We start from the raw sequence: 26,136 nt of genomic DNA, 5'->3' as shown, positions 1-26,136 counted from the left end.
CATAAATTTTACATACAAACATATTTCAGCTATGCTTTAAAGAAACAACTTGCATCTTTCAAAAAGCTGGTGGAAATCAAGGTTACGTAGGATACTTGAAGAAATATTCTTTTTTTGCTGAAAACAAATCTCATAGCTCTGCATGATCTTAAGAGGAATATCTGCATGCATACATATCTTCCAAGTATATCTATCAAATATTTTCTTTTTCCAGTTTTACATTTTTTAAGATCCGTTATTACCTTATATCCAGGTCCTAACTGATGGATTGCAAAAATCTGTGCTGGGTTGAGCGCTTCAGTGAATACATATACTGCTCCAAGCTGGCCACAGAACACTCTATTAGCATCAGCAGTCTCCGAAGAGCCAAGAAAACATTTATCGTAGCTCTGTATCAGAAAGAGGAAACGTTGATGAAGTTGAGTCATATAAACGATACAATGAAACATTCACGTACAGCTACTGAAGCCAAAAAATAAAGGGAGACTGTAATTAAAAAAATAAATCAATCATGTATTACTTCACTACCCAATTCCCTGTAATGAACAACTTCATTTTGAATATCGCAGCATTTATTGTTTTACAGGTCAGTATTACAATGCTGTTATGAGCTGCTGCTAGGATTTGTTTTTTAATAATTGTTCGACATACAACAGAGAAAATTAGAACAGTACATTCAAGTACTAAATAACCTTCTCTATTGCCTTCTAGGAAATATGAAAGCCTTGAAGTTCCTTGAATTATAAACGTAACTCCCACTGCTAACACATGAGAACACGCGCTGAAATGCACTTTTCTTTCACTGTTGTGCTAACAGCTAAACATCTCTAGCAGAAAAAGACAAATATGAACTTTTCTAGTTTGCAACTGGTGCATAGTCTTCCTTTATGACCAGAGCCTATAATGATTTGCTTTGACCTTTTACTCCTCTTCTGTCTTCCACAGTTACAAGAGTTGTTATTTTCCACTCCTCCTTCCAACAACTATCCCTCTGCGCAGACCTTCTGCAGTTCTCCACCTGTACGTTTCCTATTATTTCAGATTTGAAGTGGGGTTTTGTAGCTTTTTTTTTTTTTCTAATTTAAATTAATTTTGCAAGAATGAGGTTAAGTTCTTCTGGTGCTTCCAACAAAAAAGGCTTTCCGATGAAACAAAGTTTAGAACTTAACTGTCTAGAATAAAGATCTGGGGAACAGGAAAACAAGACCCAGCACAAGAGGACAACAGCAGGAAGGGCAAGGATCTTTGCAAGGCTATTCTCTCAGCTTCCTTGAGTCACATATATTTTATTTAATGCAATACGGAAACAAGGATCAGGCCTCACTTTTTGAGCTGAATCAGCAAACCAGCAGAATGTGCATTAGCAAGCCTGCTTTTTCATCTTGCTTGGCTGCTGAATTTTACCCTACGAAAAACTTTTGTCAGTCTGGAGAATGGTGAACTGCTAGAGCAACCGATCTAGGTGGATAAGCTATTAATAAGGAAAAGGGGACTGTGTCTAAAGAGTTACAAGGAAATCAAAGATCTGGAGCTCAACTTTGCAATGAGATGAGGTAAGAAATATCCAGGATTTTATCTCTGATTTATCCTCCCTTTGACCATATACATCTTCTAATATTTTTTCCTCTTGGAATTTCTAATTTTTTAAATAATTTTTTTGAACAAAACTAAAAAACTTCTGAAAATAACTACATCAAAATTGATTCACAAAGCCATATCCAGGATGCACAGTGCAACAGATGGGGTATGAGACCACTCTGGCTACTGGTAAATCTAATGGTGAAACTTCCTAGCAATTTTCAGTCGGTTCATTAAAGTCTTGGATAGCCTTTACCGACACTTGTGCCATTACTGTCAGAAAATGTGATGCCAATTCATTCAAGCAAACAAAATTCTTAATGCTTATTTGAGGAATTTGTCTGAGCTACTGAAGTCACCCTTTTTCCTAGCTTACACTTATACACTCTGAGACATACATTCCAGCCTATTACAAGGATATTTTCCTGGATATCCTTAATTGCACAACAACCATTGTAGCTCTCAATGGATTTTGAGTTTTACATATAATTACATTCTTTATCTGTTTACCTGTAGTAATTTCCAGTTCTGTCTGTTGTCATTCTTACCAGATTATGCTTTTCAATTTCTGGTGCTTCATTCTGGAATGGGTGTTTTCATTATTTTTAATGGGAGGGGAGGGCTAACTCCTGATTTTCTGGTAATTTTAATTCACTTTTGTTCCAGATGCCAAACAACCCATAAACCTGATTTGTGTATTTATTTATGTAAAAATCAGCACCCAATACTCATAGCTCATTTGGTCTTCCTCCCACTATCTCATATTTCCACGGTTTTACCCTTGACAGACACCAAGTGATCCAAGTTTGTTTGCTTGTTTCTCCACATCCCTGGGAGTATGTCATTAATGACCCCAAGATGAGGTGACTGACAGATCTGTTTCATTCAGTGCCTTGGTCCAAATCCTCCTATTTTATTCACATAAAAAATTAAACTCTTGTGACTTATGGACCTTGTTAATTAAGGACATAACTTTATCCTTAATATGCTTGATGCTTATAACCCTTCTTTCAAAAGCAGCCCAAGTGCTACTGATGTCATCAACCTGTTGGCTTTTCACTGTTTATGTCAACTTTTAAAATCCTTCTGCAGTTTCCTTATCCTACAACAGAAACACAAAGTTCTGTGAAAGACATCAGATCATCAAGTTTATCTTTATCCAGTTATCTGAACAAAAATCTTCCACCAAACTTCCATATCCCTATGTTCTACACCTTGAAGAGAAGTTTTATGCTTTCTCTCATGTTACTTCCCATAATTTGGTAAAATTTCTAATCTAATAGCTGTGAAAGCCAAACTCTTCCAATTTAACTTGCATCTCAAAGTGTATTTGATCTCTTGTAAATAATTAAGTCCATAAGGCATACAGAGCTGATCATGACTACTGACCAGGTAGCAATTGCACACATTTGGTTATACCCTGTCATGCATTTCACTTTATCTTTTTGTCATAATCTCTAACTATATTTACTCCTTGGTATATAAACTCATTGAGTTACTTACCCCTAGCTACCGTATCTTGTGTAGCACCCTAACACAATGAATCTCAGCATTGCTATTTTTTTTATATTTCATTAAATAGCAATAATGAAGTCGGAGCCAAAAATGGCTCTATGGAAACAGTGTATCAGTAGCATTCACAATGGAAGTAGCTATACAAAGAAGTTTACAGTGTCTTCCCCTTTTTCATCCACACTCATACCTTCCCTCTAACATTCAGGCTGAACATTGTGCAACATTTTTAATACGTGGAGGTCCGCTCAACAAAATCAAAAATCTTGAAGAAGGTTTGAGTAATTTAGAATTTTGCATAGATGACACATTTTGCGCAAATCCGTAGATGAAAACATGTCTATTAAGACAACATACATTTGTGAAAAATATGGATGTGAAGCCTTAATTACTACTTCATGTAATATCCTATATCTTACTGCCCGTATTACAGAAACAGTTAACAACCCAGTGACTTCATGGCTACGTATAAATAAGAATGAATTAGAAGAAATACAAGAAAAAAAATCATTAAAAATGAAAAAAAAAAAAAAGCCTCTTATTACACTTTTACCCTTTTTGTCACCTGCATCTTTACTTCAGTGTCTTCCAGGGTACATGTGAAAATTGTAGACTGAGGTATTCTTCAGTTCTTGTTTAGATACAAGATGTAAATGTCAGATATTGAAAAAAAATGTCATAAAAATATAAAAGAATTATAAGGCAAGATCAATTTGGGAAAAAATAAAATGAAAAAAAATTCACAGTCTCTACAAAGACATGCTTAAAAAAAATAAATTCAACTCAGTCTCTTAATCTTAGACTCAATAATGCCAATCTAATCAATGTTTTTTTAATCTAAAAAATACTTAATCATAATGCATTTTGTTCAGTGGTAGCTTTGACATAGTAAGCAACTGAAAAATGTAGTGTTTCAAACCCTACATCTCAGTTATCTTACAATGTTCCTGTATAAGAAAAGACTGAAAAGAATAAGGTTCACTTAGTTGACAATATACAACTCCTGTCCTTTTCTCACTTTTCATTGTTTTCACAACCTGTAGTGTTAAATCTATCAGTATAATCTACATAAATAGTGATACGCAATATATAATGTAAAAAAAGAAGAATAATTGTCTGACTTGCATAGTTTTTTGTTTTCCCCCAAGACTATTATGGTAAGATATTTTCTTGTCATCTTGCAGGAGAGTAAAGTTATACCCAAGTGGAAGAGTATGAAGGTAGGAATTAACAAATAACTGGATAATTGCTCAAGACTTTTCAAGGGAATACTTTTAACAACTCAACCTTTATATGAAACAAGAAAGTTCTAATACAGGTAAAACAAGAGTTTCTCTTCATAGCTAATGTATAATAGTGCTTAGGAGCCTACATACACACTCGCTTATTTTCCTTTTTATGCCTTTCACACACTGTTGCATTCATAAATATTTCCTGAATTTCTCCTATTTTCAATTCTATTTCCAACTTCTGATATAACAGATTTTTGTTATTAAAAAATAGAGAGCTAACGATAACTAGAGTCTTTCATAACTTAGTCTGTTCTCCAGCAGACAAAGTAAAACCTTGTCAGAAACTTAAAAGACTTCCATCAAAACATCTAAAGCTTGGTAAATCAATGCCACTTTAAGAGAACATTGTACTTCGGTTACATGAGAAAGTAGAAGGGAATAGTGTGAAGAAAATATGAATAGAAGGAGCAGCTCTTCCTGCTAAGTATTTCTGATTAAGGATTACAGATCCCCACACCATATAACTAGAAACTCAGCCCAGATCCTCTGAGACCTCAGCTGGCTTTTCAATCATCACATTCTCACCTATCACAAAAATGTTTATGTTACCAAGGAGAAACCATGCTCTGCAAAAACTGAAAGGCTTGCCTTTTCTTGCAAGTAAAAATGCTACCAAGAAAACAAAGAACGATGATCAGAAGCTTTGGCAAGCAGAGTCCTCCTATTTTCATATTTAAACTCTCCCTTTCAAATCCAACTTTGCCTCTAGAATACAGCAAACGACAGTCAATTTCCTTAAGTACAAAAGAGCTTCCTTATCCTATACAGGCAGTCAGAAACAACTGAGAATTATATTATAAATAAGAAATAACAAAAGTGTAGCAAGCTGATGAATCGAGCACCTCTGAAAGTCTAGCACAGCTTTAGCTGTGAAGGCAAAGCACAAGAGAATCATTTCGTCTGCCTTCCCCATCCAAAACTTTGGGTCAGAAAGAGTGCCAATTTTCTGCATCATTAGGTGTAGACTCTCAAACCTTCCAAAGTAGACGGCATGAAAAGAAAGCACAACATTTTGTTTTTTAAACTTACATAGATTTCATTAAAATAATTTAAATATGAAAAATATGAAAATGAATGCATTTCCTGTAAGAATATACTATTCATTTGAACTCAGTCCAGTTATCAGATATAGGTGTATTTACAGGTAGGTACACGTGCAACCTTCTCCAGGTAAAAATGACTGGTTTCTGCCCGGGGGGCAAGCAGATGCAAGATCACTGCGCCTTTGCTCTGAGCTGCCCATGCTGTGTAACTGCATGTCTCTCAATCTCTTTTAGCTTGATTGGATGTCCAATAAAGGAGGACATCTCTCTGTACAAAGTTTACCACTGAAGAAAATTGCTTAGTATTTCAGTGATGAAATTTTCTAGCAATCAATTTGTACTTGCTAACAATATTAATTAAATATTAATACCTAATACTTAGCACAGCATTTTTAATATTGGTCAACTGCCTATTAACTAGTCAATATGTCTAGTCAAATAATAAAAGGCAAAATGTACTTGTTACTGGGAGACAGACGTTAGACTTCAGTCTTGGCTTAATATTATAAATCTTGACACTTCTCCATGCTCCTGTTTTCTAGCTTTTACTTTTTATCTCTCTCTCTATCTTGTTGGCTTAAAACTGTAAACTGTGCAGAGAAGAAATGATCCCTTACTATACTTATACAGTGCTTAAAACAATATGACTCTGATCATAGTTCAGGCTAGTCAGTTCTACTGCAATTAAAAAAAACCTACTTAAAATTTAATGTTCAATAAGACAAAAAGCATAGAAATCTTTTAACCATTAACAAATATTTCTTCTTGAATTCAACACAGAACTTAGTGTGGTACAAAAATGAGTATTTTTGCATACATTGGCAGTATGCATAGTCATTTGGCAGAATGAATCAGTTTTTCTCAAGGACCTTTCTCAAGCTAAATCTGTAAAATCTGTAAATCTATTACATTTTCCTAGGGAAAAAGCTAAGAATTAATCCACTGTTACCACTGTTCTTTCTACAGTATCTCATATTAAAAATATTAGCTATAACAGTGTCTCCAAACAAAATCTCTGAGAATTTCACTAAAATAGCTATGCAAAATACAGCCCCAAATCCTCAATGTTCTAAAAAATATTACTATATAAAATCAATAATATTACATTTTATTAAGTACATAACTAAAGAAGATAGATTAAAGAGAAAGTTAAAAAAGGGAAAATTTGCAAAGATCTAGAGAAAACAAATATAGTACATTTTTTCCTCTTCAATTTACTTTAAAATGAAAAGCTGTGAGAAAGGAAAAAAATAAAATCTTACATCATTCGTGTTAACATGCCAGGCCATGTCACCATAGGATACCAGCTGACCATTCACGTAACATCGTATTTCACTGTTTCTCCATCGATTATAGATGTGTACAATGCTTATCATGTACCACTGGAAAGACATGGAAAATCAGCATACAGTGACAGTTTTTGTGCTATAAAACATGAAGTTAATGAATGGCATTAAAAATAAGCGACCAGTCTCGTAAAGTTATACAAACAGATGAATCCTTGCAAACTCATAAAATTAAAAGTCAGGTCAGTGGAACTTCAAGTCCAGTCAGTAGAACTGTGCCTAAATGTAATGATGTTCCTACCTGCATCCCTTTATGGGATTAGAGCCAAAAATGCATACATACAATTAAAAAGTTGAACACACATCCATTCCTGAAAGTGTAATTTAATCTAAAAACTATACACTGTTACACAAAACACAACTGAGTTCTAACGGGAAATACAGTTCTATGTGCACTTACCTTAACAAATTCATATCACATATCTCTGGCTTTTCATCATAGATCTGTTACAAATTATTAAATGAAAGGAAAAAATTCACAACAGCAAATTTTACGGCCCAGTTTAAGATGTTATCTTGATTGCTTCATATGTTTTTCTTCCTCTGTTCTTTACCATTCCACCAATTTTTTAACAGCTGTCATATCCTTAAAAATGCATTATATAATCAAACTGAGAAAGCATCGTGATAAACTGCTTCCAAGTACAACTATGGTGATCTTTCTAATAATCGGTTCAACAGGTATCATTTTGCCCGTGATGATGAGTAAGTTCAAGAAGAAAACCATAAGTTTCCTTTTAAACCAAACCTTTAAACTCATTTAAGACTAGGAATGGAAATTTAATCTTTCAGGTCTGCAAATCAACTTGTACTTAACTATAACGGGTGTCTTTATTATTTCAAAAAATATAAAATCCAAACAAAAAAGGACATACTGGAGAAAGTCCAGAAAAGGCCACAAAGATGATTGTGATCGAAGCCTCTGACACATGAGAGGCTGAGACCTGGGTGTGTTTAGTCTGGAGAAGAGAAGGCTCAGGGGGATCTTATCCATATGTATAAGCACTTAATGGGCAGGGGATAAAGAAGACGGAGCCAGAGACTTCTCACTAGTATCCAGTGACAGGACAAGAGGCAATGGGCACAAATTGAAATACAAGAGACTCCATTTAAACATATGTAAGAAGGGTGGTAGCAAGGAGGTAAGGAGTAAGGGTGGTCAAACACTAGCACAGGTTGCTCAGAGAAACTGTGGAGTCTCCTTGCTTGGAAATATTCAAAACCTGACTGGACAACATCCAGAGCAACCTGATCTAGGTGTCCCTTCTTTGAACAGGAGGCGAGACTAGAATGTCTCAACATGTCCCTTTCCAATCATTGATTCTGTGAAAAAGTCATCTCATCTGCCTTGAAAACACCATTTCATATTTAAATATTTTTTAATAGTAATTTACAATTTACTAGTCTTCCCTTTCTTGGTATCTGCTTCAATTATTATCTTTTAATTTTTATGTACAGCTAAGTCTCATTTTTTCAAAGCAGAGAACTTCTGCATCCCTCAGGACATTATTTTAATAAGTCACTTGGTGACTCTCTCCCTGAGATGGGCTACGTAGATACAGAGCCTACCAATATAACAATCTCGCTCTCTGTATCAGAGAAAATAAAAGCAAAAATTTTTCATGTATTGATTTTGAAATCAGACAGAGCACAGAATTACAAATAAAAAAAGCATGAATCATGCAGCAAAATATATTTTGACAATAATCATTGCAGTAGTCCTCAAATTGATCTGTATTCTGTTACATAACTATAATATCTACATATATTAGAATACACGTATTTTTCCACATCTGTTTCCAGGTCTTTAAAAAGATATTTTCACACACACACCCTTAAAACCTACAGTTAACAGAAGTGGGGAGAAAAACCCTACTAATCATACAGCAGTATGTAAGAGTATCTCACTTCTTGCCCGTCCAAGTAAACGGATTTATTTGGTAATACTAGATTAAAGATGTACTGCTACAGCTCTGGCTTCTGAAGTCATGTATGGCCACTCTAATTTTATTTTTTTTTTCCAAGCAACAATGAATAAGTATTTTTTGTGGGACATTCCCCCGACTCACAAAAAAAAATTAATCGAAAACCAAACCCACAACTCGATAAGAAACGTTGTCCCCCAATTTGTCAGAAGATTCTATTTCAGAAAGGAACACCCATCATAAATTCAACAAAATATTTATAACTCAAAGTCTAGAAGCTTAACTGGTAGCTATGCTAATCAGAAACTAAGTGCAAACTGCATGACTAGAGCCCTGTTTTCATCAACACTTCTTTTCCAAAGCTTCCACACCATCTCTTAGAAGAAAAATTCCCTTGTCCTCTTTCCTTCAAAGGTTAATTTACCAATAATCTCCACTAAGTGATGATGATTTTAAATACCCTCATCTGAACAGCAGGCATTCTTTGCAAAACCACTATTCAAAGTTGAACCTTTTATACCTATTTACTCATATTTACAGTTCTGATATTTTTGTAGCAGAAATCAGCTCGCAATCATAAGCCCCAAGTTTTATCCATTTATCTTCTGTGATTTTTCTTTCACAGCACTTTAAGAGCATTTCTGACAACATGCCAGTTTGTAAGACTGTCCCTCTCTGTAGCTTAAGCTTAACAGATGACTCATTCATTTGGAAACAAACAGTTCATTACTTTTGTTGAAAAGCTGTCTACAGAGCCTATAAGGAACTAAAATGGGCAATGCTATCTTGGGAGAGCTTTGGTGTCCATGTCAAACTTTGGAAAATTATATAATCTACTTTTTAAAATCTTTTTGTGCTCATGTTAGCCAACATTCATGCACATGCAGCTTCCTTTAGTTAAGGTCTCCTTTCTTCTTTTTTTGATGCAGCTTTTTTTGATCTTTAGCATTGCTGCTGTGTCAGAGCACTACCTATGTCTGTTATTCTGACCCACAAGGCCAGCTCTACAAAAAGCATTGAGCTCTTCTTTACTTGAATACACATGCACACACACAGTCTATCCCAGCTCATCATCATAACTTATCCAGTAAAATATTTGCTCTTTTGCCTCCTGCGCTTGAATTAACTAAATTTACATTTTAAACTGTAATTTCTCTTTAGCCAGGGAAGTATTCAAGTATTAAGAAATGGTTTACTCTTTGTGTCATATTTGTCACTAGTATCAATCTAGATAAAATGAGTAACACAGGTTTTCAAAGCTAGTTCCTAAAATAGAGGATGACAAACTCCACTGATTTAAGTCCATAATGCATTCTTATCGACAGGAAAATAAAGGTCCTCCTGAAAAACTTGGGGTGCTTACTGTAAGGTCCTGGTAATCAATTACTATCTCTTATATTGATTTCTATGCCTTTTCTACTGACACTTCCTCTGACTCAGCCCCATCGACTCATCTTGTAGTAAACAATGATGCAAATAATTCATTTAGCTTTTTTGTTACGATACTATATTCTTCAAGGGCTCCTATTAAGTCTTAGTCATCTAATTGCCCCTATGGACTGGAAAAAAAAATCTGAACTGTCTTATTATTTTACATATAATTTACTATAACTGACACTTTTCTAAGTATTCTTCATTTTGATACAACTTCCGCTTTCTGAAGAACTTCTTGTTACTTAAAATGGTCTCTGCTTTGCTATTTATCTGTGCTCAGGTACGCTGTGAGGAGCTTTCAAACTTCCTATTGGATTTTTTTGGACTAATGGTATACCTGCTCTTAGCCTTTTGTATCTTTGCATTTAAGCAACATCACTAGCACTATCAAACATCTCCATCTTTTAACTGCTCCTCCTCCTTTTTTATTTTTTGATCTTCCCCAATTCATCACAGATGCTATAACCATCCTTATCATGTGGCTAACAATTTGATTTGAGTAGTATGGTTTTCCTACTCAGTTACTGATTTTCAGTGCACAGAAACTCATTTATTTTTACAACAAACTTATTTATCTGATTAGGTTAAGAATTGAACACAGGGCACCACTCCTCTATTGGCAAGACCTGCGCCACTCTCACTCGCAACTGTAAGTACAATTTGAAATGAGTGTCCACTGACAGTCAAGTCAACAAAGCTTCTGATACTTCTATTATGTCAATAACCTTATTTAAAACAGACATTCCAGTTTCTCTTATTTTTTTAGATATGCAGAAGCAAGCATATATGTATGTCTCATTATCTCCTATTATCTATATCTCACTTATGTGAATGTTCTTTGCTGATGCTGTACAGGCATTTTGTTGATTTCTCTCCTGTTCTGTATCTGAGGACATGGTTTTCAGGATTTTAGTACTACACAATGAACCAAACCGAGTTGTATAATATCACACACAATTTTTCTTCAACTTTTAGTTGAAAAAGTCTTTTTTTTTTTTTTTTTAAATTTTTGAAGTCAATAATACAGTTTTCTTTTAAGTTCATCCTCCGGTCCCCTTCCCTATATCATTTGCTCAAAAATGCACCAAGACCATGCCTTTCTGCTATAACAAGAGCTTCCTTAGGTAGTACTCAAAGACACTTCAGATAACAGCCTGTCAATTTTTTTATACTGCTGAAATCTTTCAAGCTTAACTACTTACTGCTGAGTAAGCCATATTCCTACTCCATAGCACAGTACAATCAGAGAGATGAGGCTTCACACACACTATGTATTTCCAAATGGGTGACTTATTTCAGTCTATACTACAATTAAGTAAAGGTGTTCAGGATTAGAAACACCAAAAAAAGCTGTTTGCTCTCAACTATAGCGCACTCCTGTTCATACTTATACAAGGATTGAGGCCAAGGCTGGAAGTCAAGGGAGTGAAATTTACCGGGGGTTACTACTACACAAAAATTTCACTTTGGAGTCCCAAAAAGCAGTATAGACATGTTAAACACAACACTGCCAAAGCCAGTTTATAGCTCTGTTGAGAGGTCAGTCTATTATACTACACCCACGTTTTCTATTTGGGGATATTATGACCAAATTTCTCCATGTATTTTTATAAATACTTGCTTTTCCAACGTTAAAATGCACTAATTAAAACCTAAGTTTACCACATAACACATCTTAAAGTTTTAAATTAAGATTACATATTATTCTGTCAGTGGTTTCATATGACATAGTTAACAGTGGGAAGATCTTCACATGAATTTAGTATCTGCCTACAGAAAGCTTTTGACCAGGTGGGTTGAATATATAATTTTACTGTGATTCAACAAAAATGTAAAAAAAAAGATTATTCAGAAGTTTGATGAGAATGATGTTTCTGGCAAAAGCTATTGCTGAAGTGTCTATCTCTGGAAGTGAAGGGCTGGAAAATAGTATATCTGATGACAAAAAATGACACTTCTCTAGTCTTTGGACAGTAAGCTGCTTTGTAAATGGGCACACCTTTTTTTATTTAATACATATCTACACATTCAACGCTTGCCCAGGGGAACCAATGTAATACCCAAGTAACATGAACAAAATGAATCTACATGTTAAACAGGATGTGTTTTGACTTGTTAGAGTCAGGAATTATATTTGACAAGTTTTCTTTCCTCCATTAGTGTTATGTACCTTCCCACATACATGTATACACAACTTATTAATTGAAAAAATGTATCATATGAAACCACTTGCAAACATATTCTAGATTTATTTCAAATACTTTCTAAATCTGACATACGATCCAAAGAGTATGAAGCACGAACTTTGACAAATATAAAACTGGCATGGAAGTTATATTTGGACTTCAGCAGATTATTATTTGAAACTGATATTCATATAATGAGATATACATGTACTAGTATTTCAGAATTAACTATTTTAAGTGGAACGCAAGAGCTAAAATTTTCCAGGTGTGGCATGAAAGAAACTAGTAATTCATAATAAAAATTATGAAAAGAGTCTCTTGCTTAAATATGAAAGACTGCTGCTTCATCGACAAGTAAAGAAATGATCAGCTAGGTCCCAAAAGCTTGTTTATCAATAATATAATCCAAAAGTTAACAATTCCATTTGTTGAGTAGCAGTAGCATCAGACGTGCTACTTTAGAAGAAAAAACTGAACTGCCATCAAAACTCTTTTCTGACTATAAAATTAAATAAAATTTGCAAAACAGAATTGATTCATTTCAATACACTCAGCAGATACGTCTTTATAAGGCTTTATACACCCCTGAGTAATATGCTAGAAAAAGACATTACTATGTTTTAAAAAATACCACAAATAACCTCAAAGCTACATGATAGAATTAGAATCAGAGATTCTGAATAACAAACACATACCAAGACAAATAGTAGAACATAAAGCTGATGAGTGAACGATGGCATTCCCTCCCTAAGAGACTGGTTTCTCAAAACAAAACAAGCACTGAAATTCAATCTACAAATTCTAAGGCCATAAAATCAGAAATGAGCTTCACAGCAAAATACATACAAGGCTGTTATCGATGACAAACACATAACGCTTGCTGTACAGAAAAGGCAATGCTTCAGTCAACTAACTGAAATATTGAAGCCAGCAGAATCATTGTTCTCCTAGGACTACTAGACATACAGTAGAAATGAACATTAATATGATCTAGAAAAATAATCAAGATTTACTATGAAAAATGAGAAATCCCAAAACACCACTGACACAGAAGAAAGTTCAGAGCCTTATATCTCCCAGTAACAGATAAGGAAACTGTAGCATTGCCAGCAAAATTGTTCCAGGCACCGAAGTTACCAAGTACTGAATGTTCAGAAATAGAATGATGACCTTTTAAAAAGAAAATACAATCATTTTACAAATACTGAAAATTCTTCTCTATCTGAAGCTAATTAAGCAGTATTTTTAAAAACAAGTTGATTCCATAGAAATGTTACTTATAAATTATTACATTTTTCTTGAATTGATTCTGGTCTGTAACTGACCTAAAACTTTGCATGGCCATCAGAGAAGCTACTTATAAATAAGCAATTATAGATTATTAGTAACATTATGGCACTAAAGGGATTTTAGCACTTCTTTCAGGACATACTTTGCAACTTTTTTGTTGTTATTCTTTATTGTGAATACCACTTTGCTTACCTTGCGTGGCTGAAAGTCATACTTCACACAGTGCTGGAAACCTTTGCCTTTTGACTTCAATGATGTAACTATTAAGCAGTTGCCAACAAAATGAGCAGAATACCCAACACCTTTGCTAGTGCGGAAACTGAAAAAAAAGAATTATTAATGAAATTAGAAAAAGAGGAATTACTGTATAACAAAACAAGGTCCAAATATTACTTTAAATTGCCTTGACAAAGAAAAGAAATTAGTCTCCACAGCATTTCTTTGGGAAGAGCTACTAACCGTCATCACTAACTTGATTCTAGGCTACGTTCCAAAAATCAGTGTTTTTTTTTTTTCTTTACAAACATCCAAGATGGTAAATATTTTATCTGTCAGGTTTTTCCCTCAGTTTCCTAATTCATCGTCATTTAAAATAACACATCTGATTTAAGTTGTAAAGAAAAATCAATCACAGAACAAATGCGAGATGCCTTGTAATTTTATGGGGTTGGGAGAACAATGCAGCCGGTATGACAAACCAATTTGGATTCAAGGTAATTACTACACACAAGAATTAGCTCTTTTTCAAGACTTATGATTTAGTTATGCTAATGATCTATGAAGCTTTAACCATCCGAGTTGTGGATTTATTTTCATTTGTCAAATTGATAAAAGACTGCAATTTTAATTTAAGTAAGTTTAGTAAGGGTTTCCAGCTTTCCCGTGACAAATATCGTATAGAAAGATAATGCAGAAAGCTCAGACATTTCTCTAATTATATTTGAAAACAAAAGAATTGTAAAGAGAAATTTTGGACTTCTTAAAAGACATTTTGCAAAGACAGCTGGTGGAAATTCATGAATGGCATTACACAGCGCATTTTTAAAAAGGTAAGTCCATATCTACAGCTAAGTCTTATTCCCTTCTGAAAAGCTAAGTACAATAAAGAAAACCCTGCTATCATTAATATGGAGTACAATTTATACAGCTTTTAGCCTATATTTTTTTTAAACTCATTACCAATCAGGTTATAAAAATAACCAATGGCTGAAATAAAAGGTCTAAGTGGTGAACTTAATAGATAACTTCTGAAAAGCAACTTTTCAAGTATAAGAAAAGAAAACATGACCAATTTTGAACATTTGTATATACTCCTGTAGCTCACTAATTAACACTTCCTCATTTCCTTAATGTTGGTGACATAAAATAATTTCATTTTTACATAATGATGTTTTAAATGGTTTCATTGTTGTAACATTTTCATCAAACACTTTTACTAGGTTTTTCATAGTAGGATTAAGAGGTGAAAGGCACATGCAAATACCAAGTTCAGATTTCATCTTACTTGCTGCTGAAATTCTACATCTTTCATCCACCCAACTACATAAATACAATCTTAACGTGCAGAAAAATTCTATAGCTATAGACCTAATTCCATCTTCTGAAACTTACAGTTAAATCTGTACATTAATGAAGGAGAGAATCAGATTTTTCTCTTTCCTCATTGTCAAAAATATAGCGGATAAACCATGATGTTCTGAAAAAAAGAAACACCTTACAAGATGGGTGATGTGACTAGACCCTGAGGTGGCCAGAGCTTAGATGTTCTTCTCCTATGAGGGAATTTTTAAATTTCAAAAAATTTAAAGTGCTTAATTGTTAAACCACTTTTGTTATGATTAATTAGAATATTCTATTAAATGTGAAGATCAGAGTGACCAGGCTAAACAGGAGTAATAACATCCATAGATGACTCTTCTCCGTCTCAATGGGACCTAGCACAGAAGTCCTTATATCCAGCCTTGATTTCAGTCATCTTCTGAGTTGCAGAATACTACCTTCATGATCTCTGGTCATCAAAGTGGTTCTCTTGGTCTTGAGGCATGGCTTGGTTTGCTCTTTCCCTTTAGCAACCTGTTAAGGTGCTTCAGAAGCTCTATTTTCTCAAATTTAGGCTGTGGTTTGTTCATTCTTCCATCTGCCTCTATACATCGTACACAATTTTCTCTCCCCTCAAGCTGCTGTGCTGGAAAGGAGCATTATTCCCTGCCACAGCCCTTTGTACAGGCTTCCACGCAACCCTCCTTGCAAAAAAAAAAAGGGCACTCTTACAAAGCTAAAAAAATCCTCTCTAAATAAACCTAAGATACAATCTAAGAATGAAGAGAAAATTTACATACTGTTCATCACCACTGACCTCAACAGTGAAGACAATTTATAACACTGCCATCCTTCCATATCTTTTGAAGGCTATTTTTAACACAGATCATTTCAATGATTTGGCTTCCACAATGATCTCATAGGCAGCTATACCCCGCAACAAAAGGAACAGTGAATAGCCTCATGGGAGAACGTTACTCATACAAGTATATAACCTGCATTACTTATATACTCAAATAACCCGCACAACCACAGTACCGAATTTTGTACAATAACATGAAGGTTAAAAACCTTAAAATAAGGCTATTACAATAAGCACAACTGAATGTGCTGTGGGCTAGTTTGAGACTCTGATTTACCTCCTTGGGGGTTTACGCCACTCAAAGAACTTTTCACCAGGTAGTTGCATCTCTCACAATGTCATATTTGTTTCTCAGCAACAAAAGCCATCTCTACAAGCTAAAATGGTTTTGGCTATAACAGAATCTCAATTTGAAGGATATAAAAAAAAAATACATAGATTGACTATGTTCTGACATATGCTGTAGCGTTATTTGATTAGAGATGTCAAATGTTTGGTTTTTTTTTTAAATTACCAACAATCAATCATTCTAAATACCATCACATTTTTACCTGCTAAAACACTATTTAAATTGTGTAAAATGCATCCTACTACTTTGAACAGGAGCTAGGAAGCATTTTGTTATACACTGGAAATACTCTGTAAAAAAGAATGGCTCTTGAAGAAATATCTACACTTTCAAAATTTTTCCCTTTCCTAACCCCCACAGGGTTGATTTTGTCACCATTATGGTCAAACCAGATCATTCCTGAAATTTTAGGCACTGAACTGTCCTTAGATGTGTAACTTGCTGGAGTTCAGCATATGAAGACAAGAAAGCAATGAAATAATGAAAAAATAGTTCATTTCTTAGCAGGAATCTTCTTTTGGAATAGAATGAATGATTTTCTAAACATGAAGCTTAACCAAGATTTTACTTTTTTGCCCAAATGAATTAGCATTTTAATACAACGGCAGCTGATAAACTGAGAACTCAGATATGTTCTCTCTTTACCTCAACATTATAATATACAGATTATGTTAGTCTTCACATTTTATTTCTTGCCAAAGGTAAAGTAGGCTAGGACTGGTCTCTAGGATACTGCACAGAAATTCTCTCACCAGTTACCTACACATGCAGAACTTGCCACATCCAAAGATGAAATGCACAGAGACAACAAAAGCAGTACTATCAACACCCATATGCTTTTATAAGCCTTTAACAACCTCCCATAGCAGCTGGTATACAATTTTACTACAGATTGTTCATAAACCCCATATAGTTATGTTTCATTTCAGCCAGTTTCTCAAAGCAGCTACTGGATGTTATTACAATTCAATAGCAGGCAAGCATTCTTCCATCCAGTGGTGAAACTGTTTAGTGATTCCAGTTTCTTTAGCTTAGGATTTTACGAGCAATTTAACATATGATCATAGTGCTGAGATTGAGAAGATATTAATTCATTCTTGCCTGAAGAAAGAAAAAAACACCTTTCTTTTCGACTAACTTTGGAGTTCCATTATGTGCTTTTGCAACTGTTCTGCATTATATCTATTATTATTAGCTCTAGAGAAAGACTGAAAAGTCTAGACAGCTTGCTTTGTGGTTTTGGGGTTTTTTTTTGTTGGGTTTTTTTTTGCTTTTTTTTTTGCTTTTTTTGGGGGGCTTTTTTTTGTTTTTTTCTTTGTTTTGTTTTTTCTTGTCTCTACATCAGTAAAAATAAAATTTAGAATGTTCTTTCAGAAGTTTTAGCCATTCTTTCATTAAATAGTTGTGGAAGCACTCAGATGTTTTAAGGGCAAAAAACAACAATTATGAAATATATAACATTATTATCTTTTTATTATTAATATTTCATTACAGCAGTTCTTTTCAACCCATAACTCTCTATTTCTCTTATTCTCTTTCCTTTCTCTTCAGGGAAGGCAGAGAGAGGTTAAAGAGAACAACTATCATTCATTTAGTGGCCAGCCTAGCCCAAACCATGACACCAGCAGGTTGAGGGAGGTGATCCTTCCCCTGTCCTCAACACTGCAGAGACCACACCTGGAGTATTCTGTCCAGTTCTGGGCTGCACAATACAAGAGAGACGTGGACATACCAGAGAGAGTCCAGCAAAGGGCCACAAAGATGACTGAATGATCAAAGCCTCTGACACATGAGAAGAGGCTGAGATATGGGATTGTTTAGCCTGGAGAAGAGAAGGCATGTATCAATACCTGATGGGTGGGGAGTAAAGAAGACTGAGCTAGAGACTTCTCAGTGACATCCACTGAAAGGACAAGACTCAATGGACACAAATTGAAACTGATAAACTTTTTCATTGTGAGTGTGGTCAAAGACTGTTACAGGTTTCCCAGTAAGGTTGTGAGGTCTCCACTTGTGAAGATATTCAAAAACCTGACTGGAGAAGGTCCCGAGGAACCTGTTCTAGCTGACGTTGCTTTCAGTACTTCTGCTTCAAATCAGAGTCCTCTTTGAAGTTGTGCACGCTACTAAGTTATGGCTTTTAAAATAAAGATTATTTAAAAGACAGATGACTTTTAAGAAGAAACTATGAAGAAAGAGTTAATTTATATAACACATTTTTCACTGAGTTAAACAGAAAAAAGGTATTACGTGTCCAAAAAGCACACTGAAAGAAAACAAATCTTTGCTTTGATCTCTTCCTCTTGGCGGTGGTTGTGTTTGACTCACTTTCATGTGGCAAAGTCTAAAATCTGCACAAAGAAGTTTAGATGAATGATTTAGTTTGAATATTTTTCCTCTTTTTAATTATTACTTATGGGTTGGTTTAAGCCACTATATAAAAATGACAAGTATTTGCATTGTTCCTTATTTCCTTCTGAGGTTGGTACATTCAGTTTCTCTTATGTGTATTACACACACATTACATTTACACAGACTCAATTTTGTCATTTTATTTCTGTAAGACTGACTTCTTTCTGTGACTCATATACTATCCTTTTACATATAGTCCACAACAAGAGGCAACATAAGAAAGTGAAACACTGAACTATAATTAAAGATTTGTGTATGCAAGTGTGCGTGTGTGTGAGATAACAAGTCATTTATTCATCACAGATATGTCCAAAGATTACTTGAAGAGTCTGTGCATGCAGCAAAACACCTATGCTTACTAGAGAGGTTATTCTTTATGTGCTACAGTAAGAGAGCTGAAACTCTGTATGTTTTGGGGCTATACTTTCTACCCAAGTTTTCAAACTGCAGCAACAAAATAAAGACAACATTATTTTGGTATGTTCTGCGTTATGAAAACATAAAAACAAAGAAAAGCACACATCAACCATGGGGAAAGATAAACTCGTAGAAAAAAACATGCTTTCTTACGCTGCTAGACTCTTTAATCAATCTAATAAATAGATATTATATTAAAGTTACTTATTATAACTTAAAATCATACTGTCAGTGGACATTTTTTAAGCAAACATGGAAATGTTATGGTTGTTGCTAATAAGAGGTGTGTTAAAAAAAAAATATTTAGCATATAATGTTAAGGTTAGACCTAGAATTCTTTTGAAGGAAAAAATTCAGTTTTCTTTGATAACTCAAAGGGCAGCTTTGTGGGGTTTACTCATTGACTTTTTCAAAAACAAACACTCTAATACAGGAAAAATCTGTTTATTAAAGACATCTGTTTGAGTAGATGTGGCAATTATTTTAAGCTATTAATTCTTTGTATCAAAGTGAATATAGGCTATATTTTTGGAGAAAAGGTCTAAACCAATATACTTAAAAATGGAAATAAAAGTAAATTCCTTCTGACACAGACAAATATGAAGTATACAAAAATATTCGGGAAAGCTTGAAAGATGGAGGATTTCAAAGTATTTCAGTGCAAAAAATATGCTAAAAAGCATGCTCAAAAATCTTAGAATTCAGAAAGAGTTGTAATCAAATCATAATAAACATCAGAACTACATCATGGCAAAAAATATGTATTAAAAAATAAATAATCAAACACCTGAAGTTATTCTAACCTAATGCCATTGCTGCTTCTGCGTTATATTGGAATCGGAGGAAATCATATTCATCACCCAGACTAAAGGTCTTTCTACACTACCAACCCTAAGAAAAGCAGCATACATCACGGGCTGTGCAACTTTTAATATGCTTTTCCTGCTCTGAGGCAGCAACTAATTCTCAAACCACCTAAAGCTGCCAATCCTGAAACATACATTCTGTCTGAGAAACAAATGATCCTGTTAAATTCCTGTATGCTTGTTCAATCCTATAATTGCATTTGTTCTTGTCCTTGACAGACTAAAAAATAAATAAAATATAGACCATACTAATGAACACACCTACAGCCAATAGCTTGAAAAAATTGCCATGGTAAAATACTATAGCACTTAGAAGAAAATGGGCACATGGAAAAGCGTTATCCCAGATGGTAGTTTAGAGAAAATGTATTAATTTTTTTCTTCAGAATAAACCTAAATTATTTTTAATCAGGTATTTTTTCTGTAAAAAATATGAATTATTTTGGTTTTCCCAGTAAATGCACACTAAGATTTTTATGTATTGATAGTACAAGTACCTTTCTGAGACCACATGTACTGGTCCTTTCCTCAGCTGACTACTAAAAACTTCTGCTCTTTAGATTACCTGGAATGACTACAAAGTGAGAAACGATACTTTTGTTAACTTCCCTCTTCGTGCTACTCCTGTGTTCCTGAGCTGAAAAAACTTGATAGAGCTTGCTTATGTCCAGTCCTCATCTGTCTGCACAGCTGATACACAGTTTTTAAGAATATGAGAAAAAGTAAGCATACTAAATAGAAAATACACACACAAAGAATGGAGTGCTGAAGAAAATACCAACATGTCCTGACACAACACAAGATTCCTTATTTTCCTCATTGCTTTTTCCTTTAGCTAAGACAACTGTACTTGAGCAGATATATGATTAATTTCTGAAGTGAAAAAACTTTTTCGCATGATTTACCAATAGAATAAACATTCTTACCTTTATATAATAATTTCTAATTATCAGAGGGCTTTATTAAGGATGTAACTCTTTCTATTTTAATCACAGCAGCAAACCTAAGTAAACTAAAATTGTCTCTCCTGCAATTAATCTATTAGGAAATAAAGCTTCCCTTCTTGGGAACAGGTGATCAATAAGCTGGTTTTATATTCACAGACCTACTACTTTCTATTACCTCTAGCTAATGTGCAAACAGTGTGGTCTGAGTACAACGGATTTGTTTTGTAGTACTGACATCAGCTGACAATCTTAAACACCAAACAGAAAATATGAAAACATTCTCAGTTTACAGCTCTAAGAAATAATATATTTTAAAATTGCTAAAGAAACCACCGCATTAGATTTTACAGTTTATCCAGAAGGCATAATGTCTTGCATCCATGGATTTATAAATTGCAAAGCAAAAAGGACAGATGACTTTTTTTAAGAGTTTATATACAGTAAACAGCCATTAAAATCTGCAGGTATTTTGGGGGGGGGAAAAAAGCATGTCAGAAACTAAAATCAATGAGAAAGATTAACAGTTATTAGGAAGCCAAAACAAACCATAATTGCAGCATTCTAAGTTACTTACCAATAGAGATAGGGTTTATCCTTATCTACATTGATATTGTTTAGGGGATCCATACGAAACCAGGTGTTAAGAGTAAATCCATTTTGATAAGGCCACTTAGCAATAGGAGGCAATGCAATTGCCTGGGAGGGAGAAAAAAAAAAAAGAAAAAAAAAAAGAAGAAAACAGCAAGTCAAAAAATGAATTTTTGGAGATTGCTAAAGGGAATGCCTTTCTAAAATCCTGTAATTCTAGATCAGATTTGATCTAACTTTCAAATATTAAAAAAGAGTATTAAAACCCCTTCAAATAGTGCATTTGAGTAAATGCATTAGTTTTTCCTGTAATTTAAACTACTTTAATTTTTAAGTACATAAATTCTACCAATAGAGGACAGGAAATTAAATGAGTGAATGTGCAATATTAAGAGGAAAAAAAAGAGAAAAATTACTTCTGCAGGAATTAAACTATAAATTCAGGTTTCATTAAGTATTCACCTCATCAATAGACTTAAACATTAAGATAAAATTAACCTCAGTAGATAGTACAACAGAGATTCACTGTTAAAACTACAGTATGAAAAAGTTTTTTCTCTGAGATTTAAGAGCACTGAAAGGTTTTTTTTTTCCCCCTATAAACAGTAAGATAAGAGCCTGAAAATCTTAGTCCCATTCTCAGTCAAAAAAATTAATATTAAGGCATGGCCTGGAAAGAAATTTGATTTTTCAATATTTTATTTTTCTGGGCTGACACTGATAAAGAGGTTTCAGAGAACTCTTTATCCCTGGGCAAGACCCTGAATACCTGATCTAACTTTGAAGTTGAACTTCTGACGTCATTTACTAAATCAGTTTTTCTATGATACCGCTAAAAGAAAACATTTTTCCCCCTCAGTAGGATAACTATACACAAAATTAAGTAATTAGGAAATTTATGAAACTAAATGTTTGTAATAATTTAGATTACTGTAGCATGCACTCATTACAATACATTCTTTCTCCTCCATCAGACAAAATATAGAATATCTTACACAAAGGTAGTTAAGGAATAATAGCCTTTGATACTATTTCTTGCAATAAGTTGTATATAAATGCCAAACAGAAGAAAATAATTTTCTAAATAACTATAGCATGTTATCTCTAAGTGCATTTAATTGATATTTTTCAGCTTCAGTACGATAATTTAGGCTCTTACTACACTTTAAAATAATGAAGCCTAGTTAATTAGTCCTTGCACTGATGGTACTATGTTCTTATCAAAGCTACCACTGATACTACTGAGCACTGGCACAGGTTACACAGAAAGCTTGTGGAATCTCCACCCTTGGAGATGCTCAAAAGCCATCTGAACATGGGTCCTGGGTAGCCTGCTCTAGGTGGCCCTGATTCAGCACAGGGAGGTTGGCTGAGATGACCTCCAGAGGCCCCTTTCAACCTCAATCCTTCTGTGATTCTGTGTGATACTTATTAGTCACAGTTGAAAATACTTTTTCAGCACTGCTCAAATCTTGTACTGTCCTGATTCATACAGAAGACTACAAAGAATTGTAGCAAGCTCCTTTATTGCTTAAAATGAGAACGAATATGATTCTTTTGTCAATAGAGTCACAATAACCACGCTAAGATTCTATGCCAATGTAGTCAAGTACGTAAAAAAATGGTCCAGAGTGGGGCTGACTGTTCCTTATTTTTATATGCAAGGCAATTGCTGAAAAGGTTTTAAGAGCAGAGAAATAGGTTATTAAGAATGATAGGGAACTCACAGTAAATTTTGTAATTAGACACAGCAACGTGCTCAGATCATGCTAGTATTTGACTAGACAAAAGAAGTAACACCAATTCTGCTACTAGCCTGGTACTAACTGCTCAGTACAAAATATTTCAAGGAACTTCTTTGGAATATCACTCCTGCCTCCTGAGAGAGAGTTCCCCTTCTGAAACAGGAAAATTGCTACTTGATGACAAACAGGAACAACACCTGGGAATACTACCACCACCACAAGGTGTTCTCCTAATGGAGTGACTAATGTTCTACTTATACAGACTGGCAGAGATGTAACACAGTACTGGGAAGAGCCCTTCAATCAGGGTAGTGAAGCAGATCTCACCAGTAGATCGGGAAACTGTTTCAGTAGACTCTTGGCTCTTTCATACCACCACTGAAGTCTTGCTCATACAAGGAGCATGCACACAACATTAAAGAGGACCAACGTGATATTTATCATGCCAGGTAAACATTACGCTGTTTCCCTGTCTGATGTCTCTGTCTGATGTCCATTGTGCATCACACCTGAAAACCTGAACTCAGTGCTAGTAAACTAGGTCCTATCCTTTCTCTTTCTTCTAATGAAGTGCTGTGTTGTTTGGGTCATTTTATAAGTAATCGCCCTTGGTCCACTTCAGAGGATGACTTCTCTACAGAATTTGATAGTGTAATCCAATGGGCACTACTCAAGAAATGTAAATTTGAAACTCCTATTTCTTGATTTACAGGTACACAGTCAATGATGAGTGGTATGTGAAATAAGATCCTAACCCAGAAAAGAGAAATCATAGAATCACAGAATGGTTCAGGTTGGAAGGGACCTTAAAGATCATCTAGTTCTAACCCCCCCTGCCATGGGCAGGGACACCTCCCACTAGACCAGGCTGCTCAAAGTCCCATCCAGCCTGGCCTTGAACGCTTCCAGGGATGGGGCATCCACAGCTCCTCTGGGCAACCTGTGCCAGTGTCTCACAACCCTCAGAGTAAAGAATTTCTTCCTAATATCTAATCTAAATTTCCCCTCTTTCAGTTTAAAACCGTTACCCCTCATCCTATTGCAGCACTCCCTGACAAAGAGTCCCTCTCCACCTTTTCTGTAAGCCCCCTTTAAGTACTGGAAGGCTGCTATAAAGTCTCCTCAGAGCCTTCTCTTCTTTTCTTTCTTTCAATGCCTATTGTTCATTTCAATCAAGAAACTTTATGCCCCTGTAAAACTGTCAGTACGGAGAACTTAATTTTAAATATGATTTCCAATAACTGATGCATCTCCTTGGACAGGGAGGAATATTTGAAATTCTTTCCCTGCAAAACGTTTTTTGAAGCTCTAATACAAAATTAAATTTAAGAGAGACATTTCAGCAGCATTTGCCTCTGAAGCCCACAAATGTCAAAGCAGTATGTGTCATTGTAGACATTCATATTCTGCAACAGCTGTCTTGCTACTGCATGTACTTTTAGGAGAGGTTAACTGTGGTTTTAATTTAGCACTAGCGAATGAAACTCTCTCTTTCAAACTCAGTAATTAATTCGTTACACAATCTGGCCCATGTGTTTTGCTGACACATCTGTTTTGTGCAGCTGAATATCAAACAAGATCAGGGAAGTGATCTAGCCAAAAATAACCCAGGTGAAAAACAGTGATTTCAGCCAGTTTATTTCCCTGACGCAATCTACCACACCAACAGCTGTATTCACAAAGAAAAGGAAGTGGTGGTTTATGTTTGAAAAAAAAACTATCACCAGTGCTATTGAGGAAATACAAGTAGAATAGCCCAAGTGAAGCTCCTACCAGCCTTCATGCACCAGCATGAAAAGACAGAGATCCCAGGATTATTTCCCCTTTAAAGATTCCAAGTTCTACCACGAGCTTATACTATTCCATATCAGAATGGAACTGAACCTCAAATCTGGATTTCTCATTTTTAAGAATTTGTGTTTACTGCCCTAATAATGTATTTGTAAATCTGTATACAGTATTTTAATTCATTTGTAGGTTTTTCTGAATGTACATGCAGTGAATGGAAGAGAGAATATCTATTTGAGAAGGTTTAGAAAGGAATACAATTTCACCATTGTAAGTTATGTCAAAATGTAAAGCCAAAAGAAGACCACATTTAAATCACCGCTTTGAGGGAAAGGAAACAGCTGATGGAGTTCATACAAAACGAAAAAGATATAATAAAATTTGTGATTAAGCTGTCACTGTAAGTTGCGGTGACATGCACAAGCTCATACCTATATTTTCCTCAAGCCTTGATTTATATAATATCAATTACATTATTCAAATAAAATAATACTGTTCTTTGGAATTTTCAGTTTTCACTTTTATGATCATTTCCACAGACAAAAATCTGCTATTTTACATTCTAACCTCACAAGTGCAACTTCTCAACACTACAGCTACCTTGCAAATCTATGGAAGGCAAGGTCTATGCTACTCAAGCATGTACTTCTCCCCTCATTTCCTTTTCAATAATTTCCAAAAACAAATGAAAGCAAATGCAAATGAGGAGCAATTTATTTGTTTCTCAAGTTGTAGTATTTTTGTTGAAAACTTACTGCAGCACTACAGCCTGGGAAGTTGAAAAAGGTATCAGGCCCGTGTCTCTGTGGCATCTGATTAAGGACTGATAATAGTTTAACCGCATGTCTTGGCTGTGAAAACAAGAACATTGCACAAAAGTCAATACAGCTATTTTCGTACTCTCTAGGCTACAACGGAAACTGGACAGTTTTCAAACAACACAGCAAATTAATTCTAAAGTAGTTAGCAAAAATACTTCATAAATATATGTTCAATCAACACAAAAAAAATAAATTC

At 34.6% G+C, this 26,136-nt stretch overlaps 1 protein-coding gene across 9 annotated transcripts in view; it reads right to left on the bottom strand.

Moving 5' to 3' along the window:
• The window catches only part of NBEA (neurobeachin), a 511,894-nt gene that overhangs the window by 389,984 nt on the left and 95,774 nt on the right, over window positions 1-26,136 (bottom strand). For all 9 annotated transcript variants that reach the window (XM_054223413.1, XM_054223357.1, XM_054223366.1 and 6 more), the window contains exons 4-8: window positions 25,875-25,970; window positions 21,573-21,694; window positions 13,799-13,925; window positions 6,688-6,807; window positions 243-389 (exon numbers count right to left, since the gene is read on the bottom strand). In XM_054223413.1, coding sequence (XP_054079388.1) covers window positions 243-389; window positions 6,688-6,807; window positions 13,799-13,925; window positions 21,573-21,694; window positions 25,875-25,970 — 612 coding nt within the window. The remainder of the gene's footprint in view (window positions 1-242; window positions 390-6,687; window positions 6,808-13,798; window positions 13,926-21,572; window positions 21,695-25,874; window positions 25,971-26,136) is intronic.

The sequence above is a fragment of the Rissa tridactyla genome, chromosome 1 (genome assembly GCF_028500815.1).
Source record: "Rissa tridactyla isolate bRisTri1 chromosome 1, bRisTri1.patW.cur.20221130, whole genome shotgun sequence".
Classification (NCBI taxonomy): domain Eukaryota; kingdom Metazoa; phylum Chordata; class Aves; order Charadriiformes; family Laridae; genus Rissa; species Rissa tridactyla.
The sequence above is the reverse complement of the archived record's forward strand: the minus strand, read 5'-3'. Positions and strand labels throughout refer to the sequence as shown.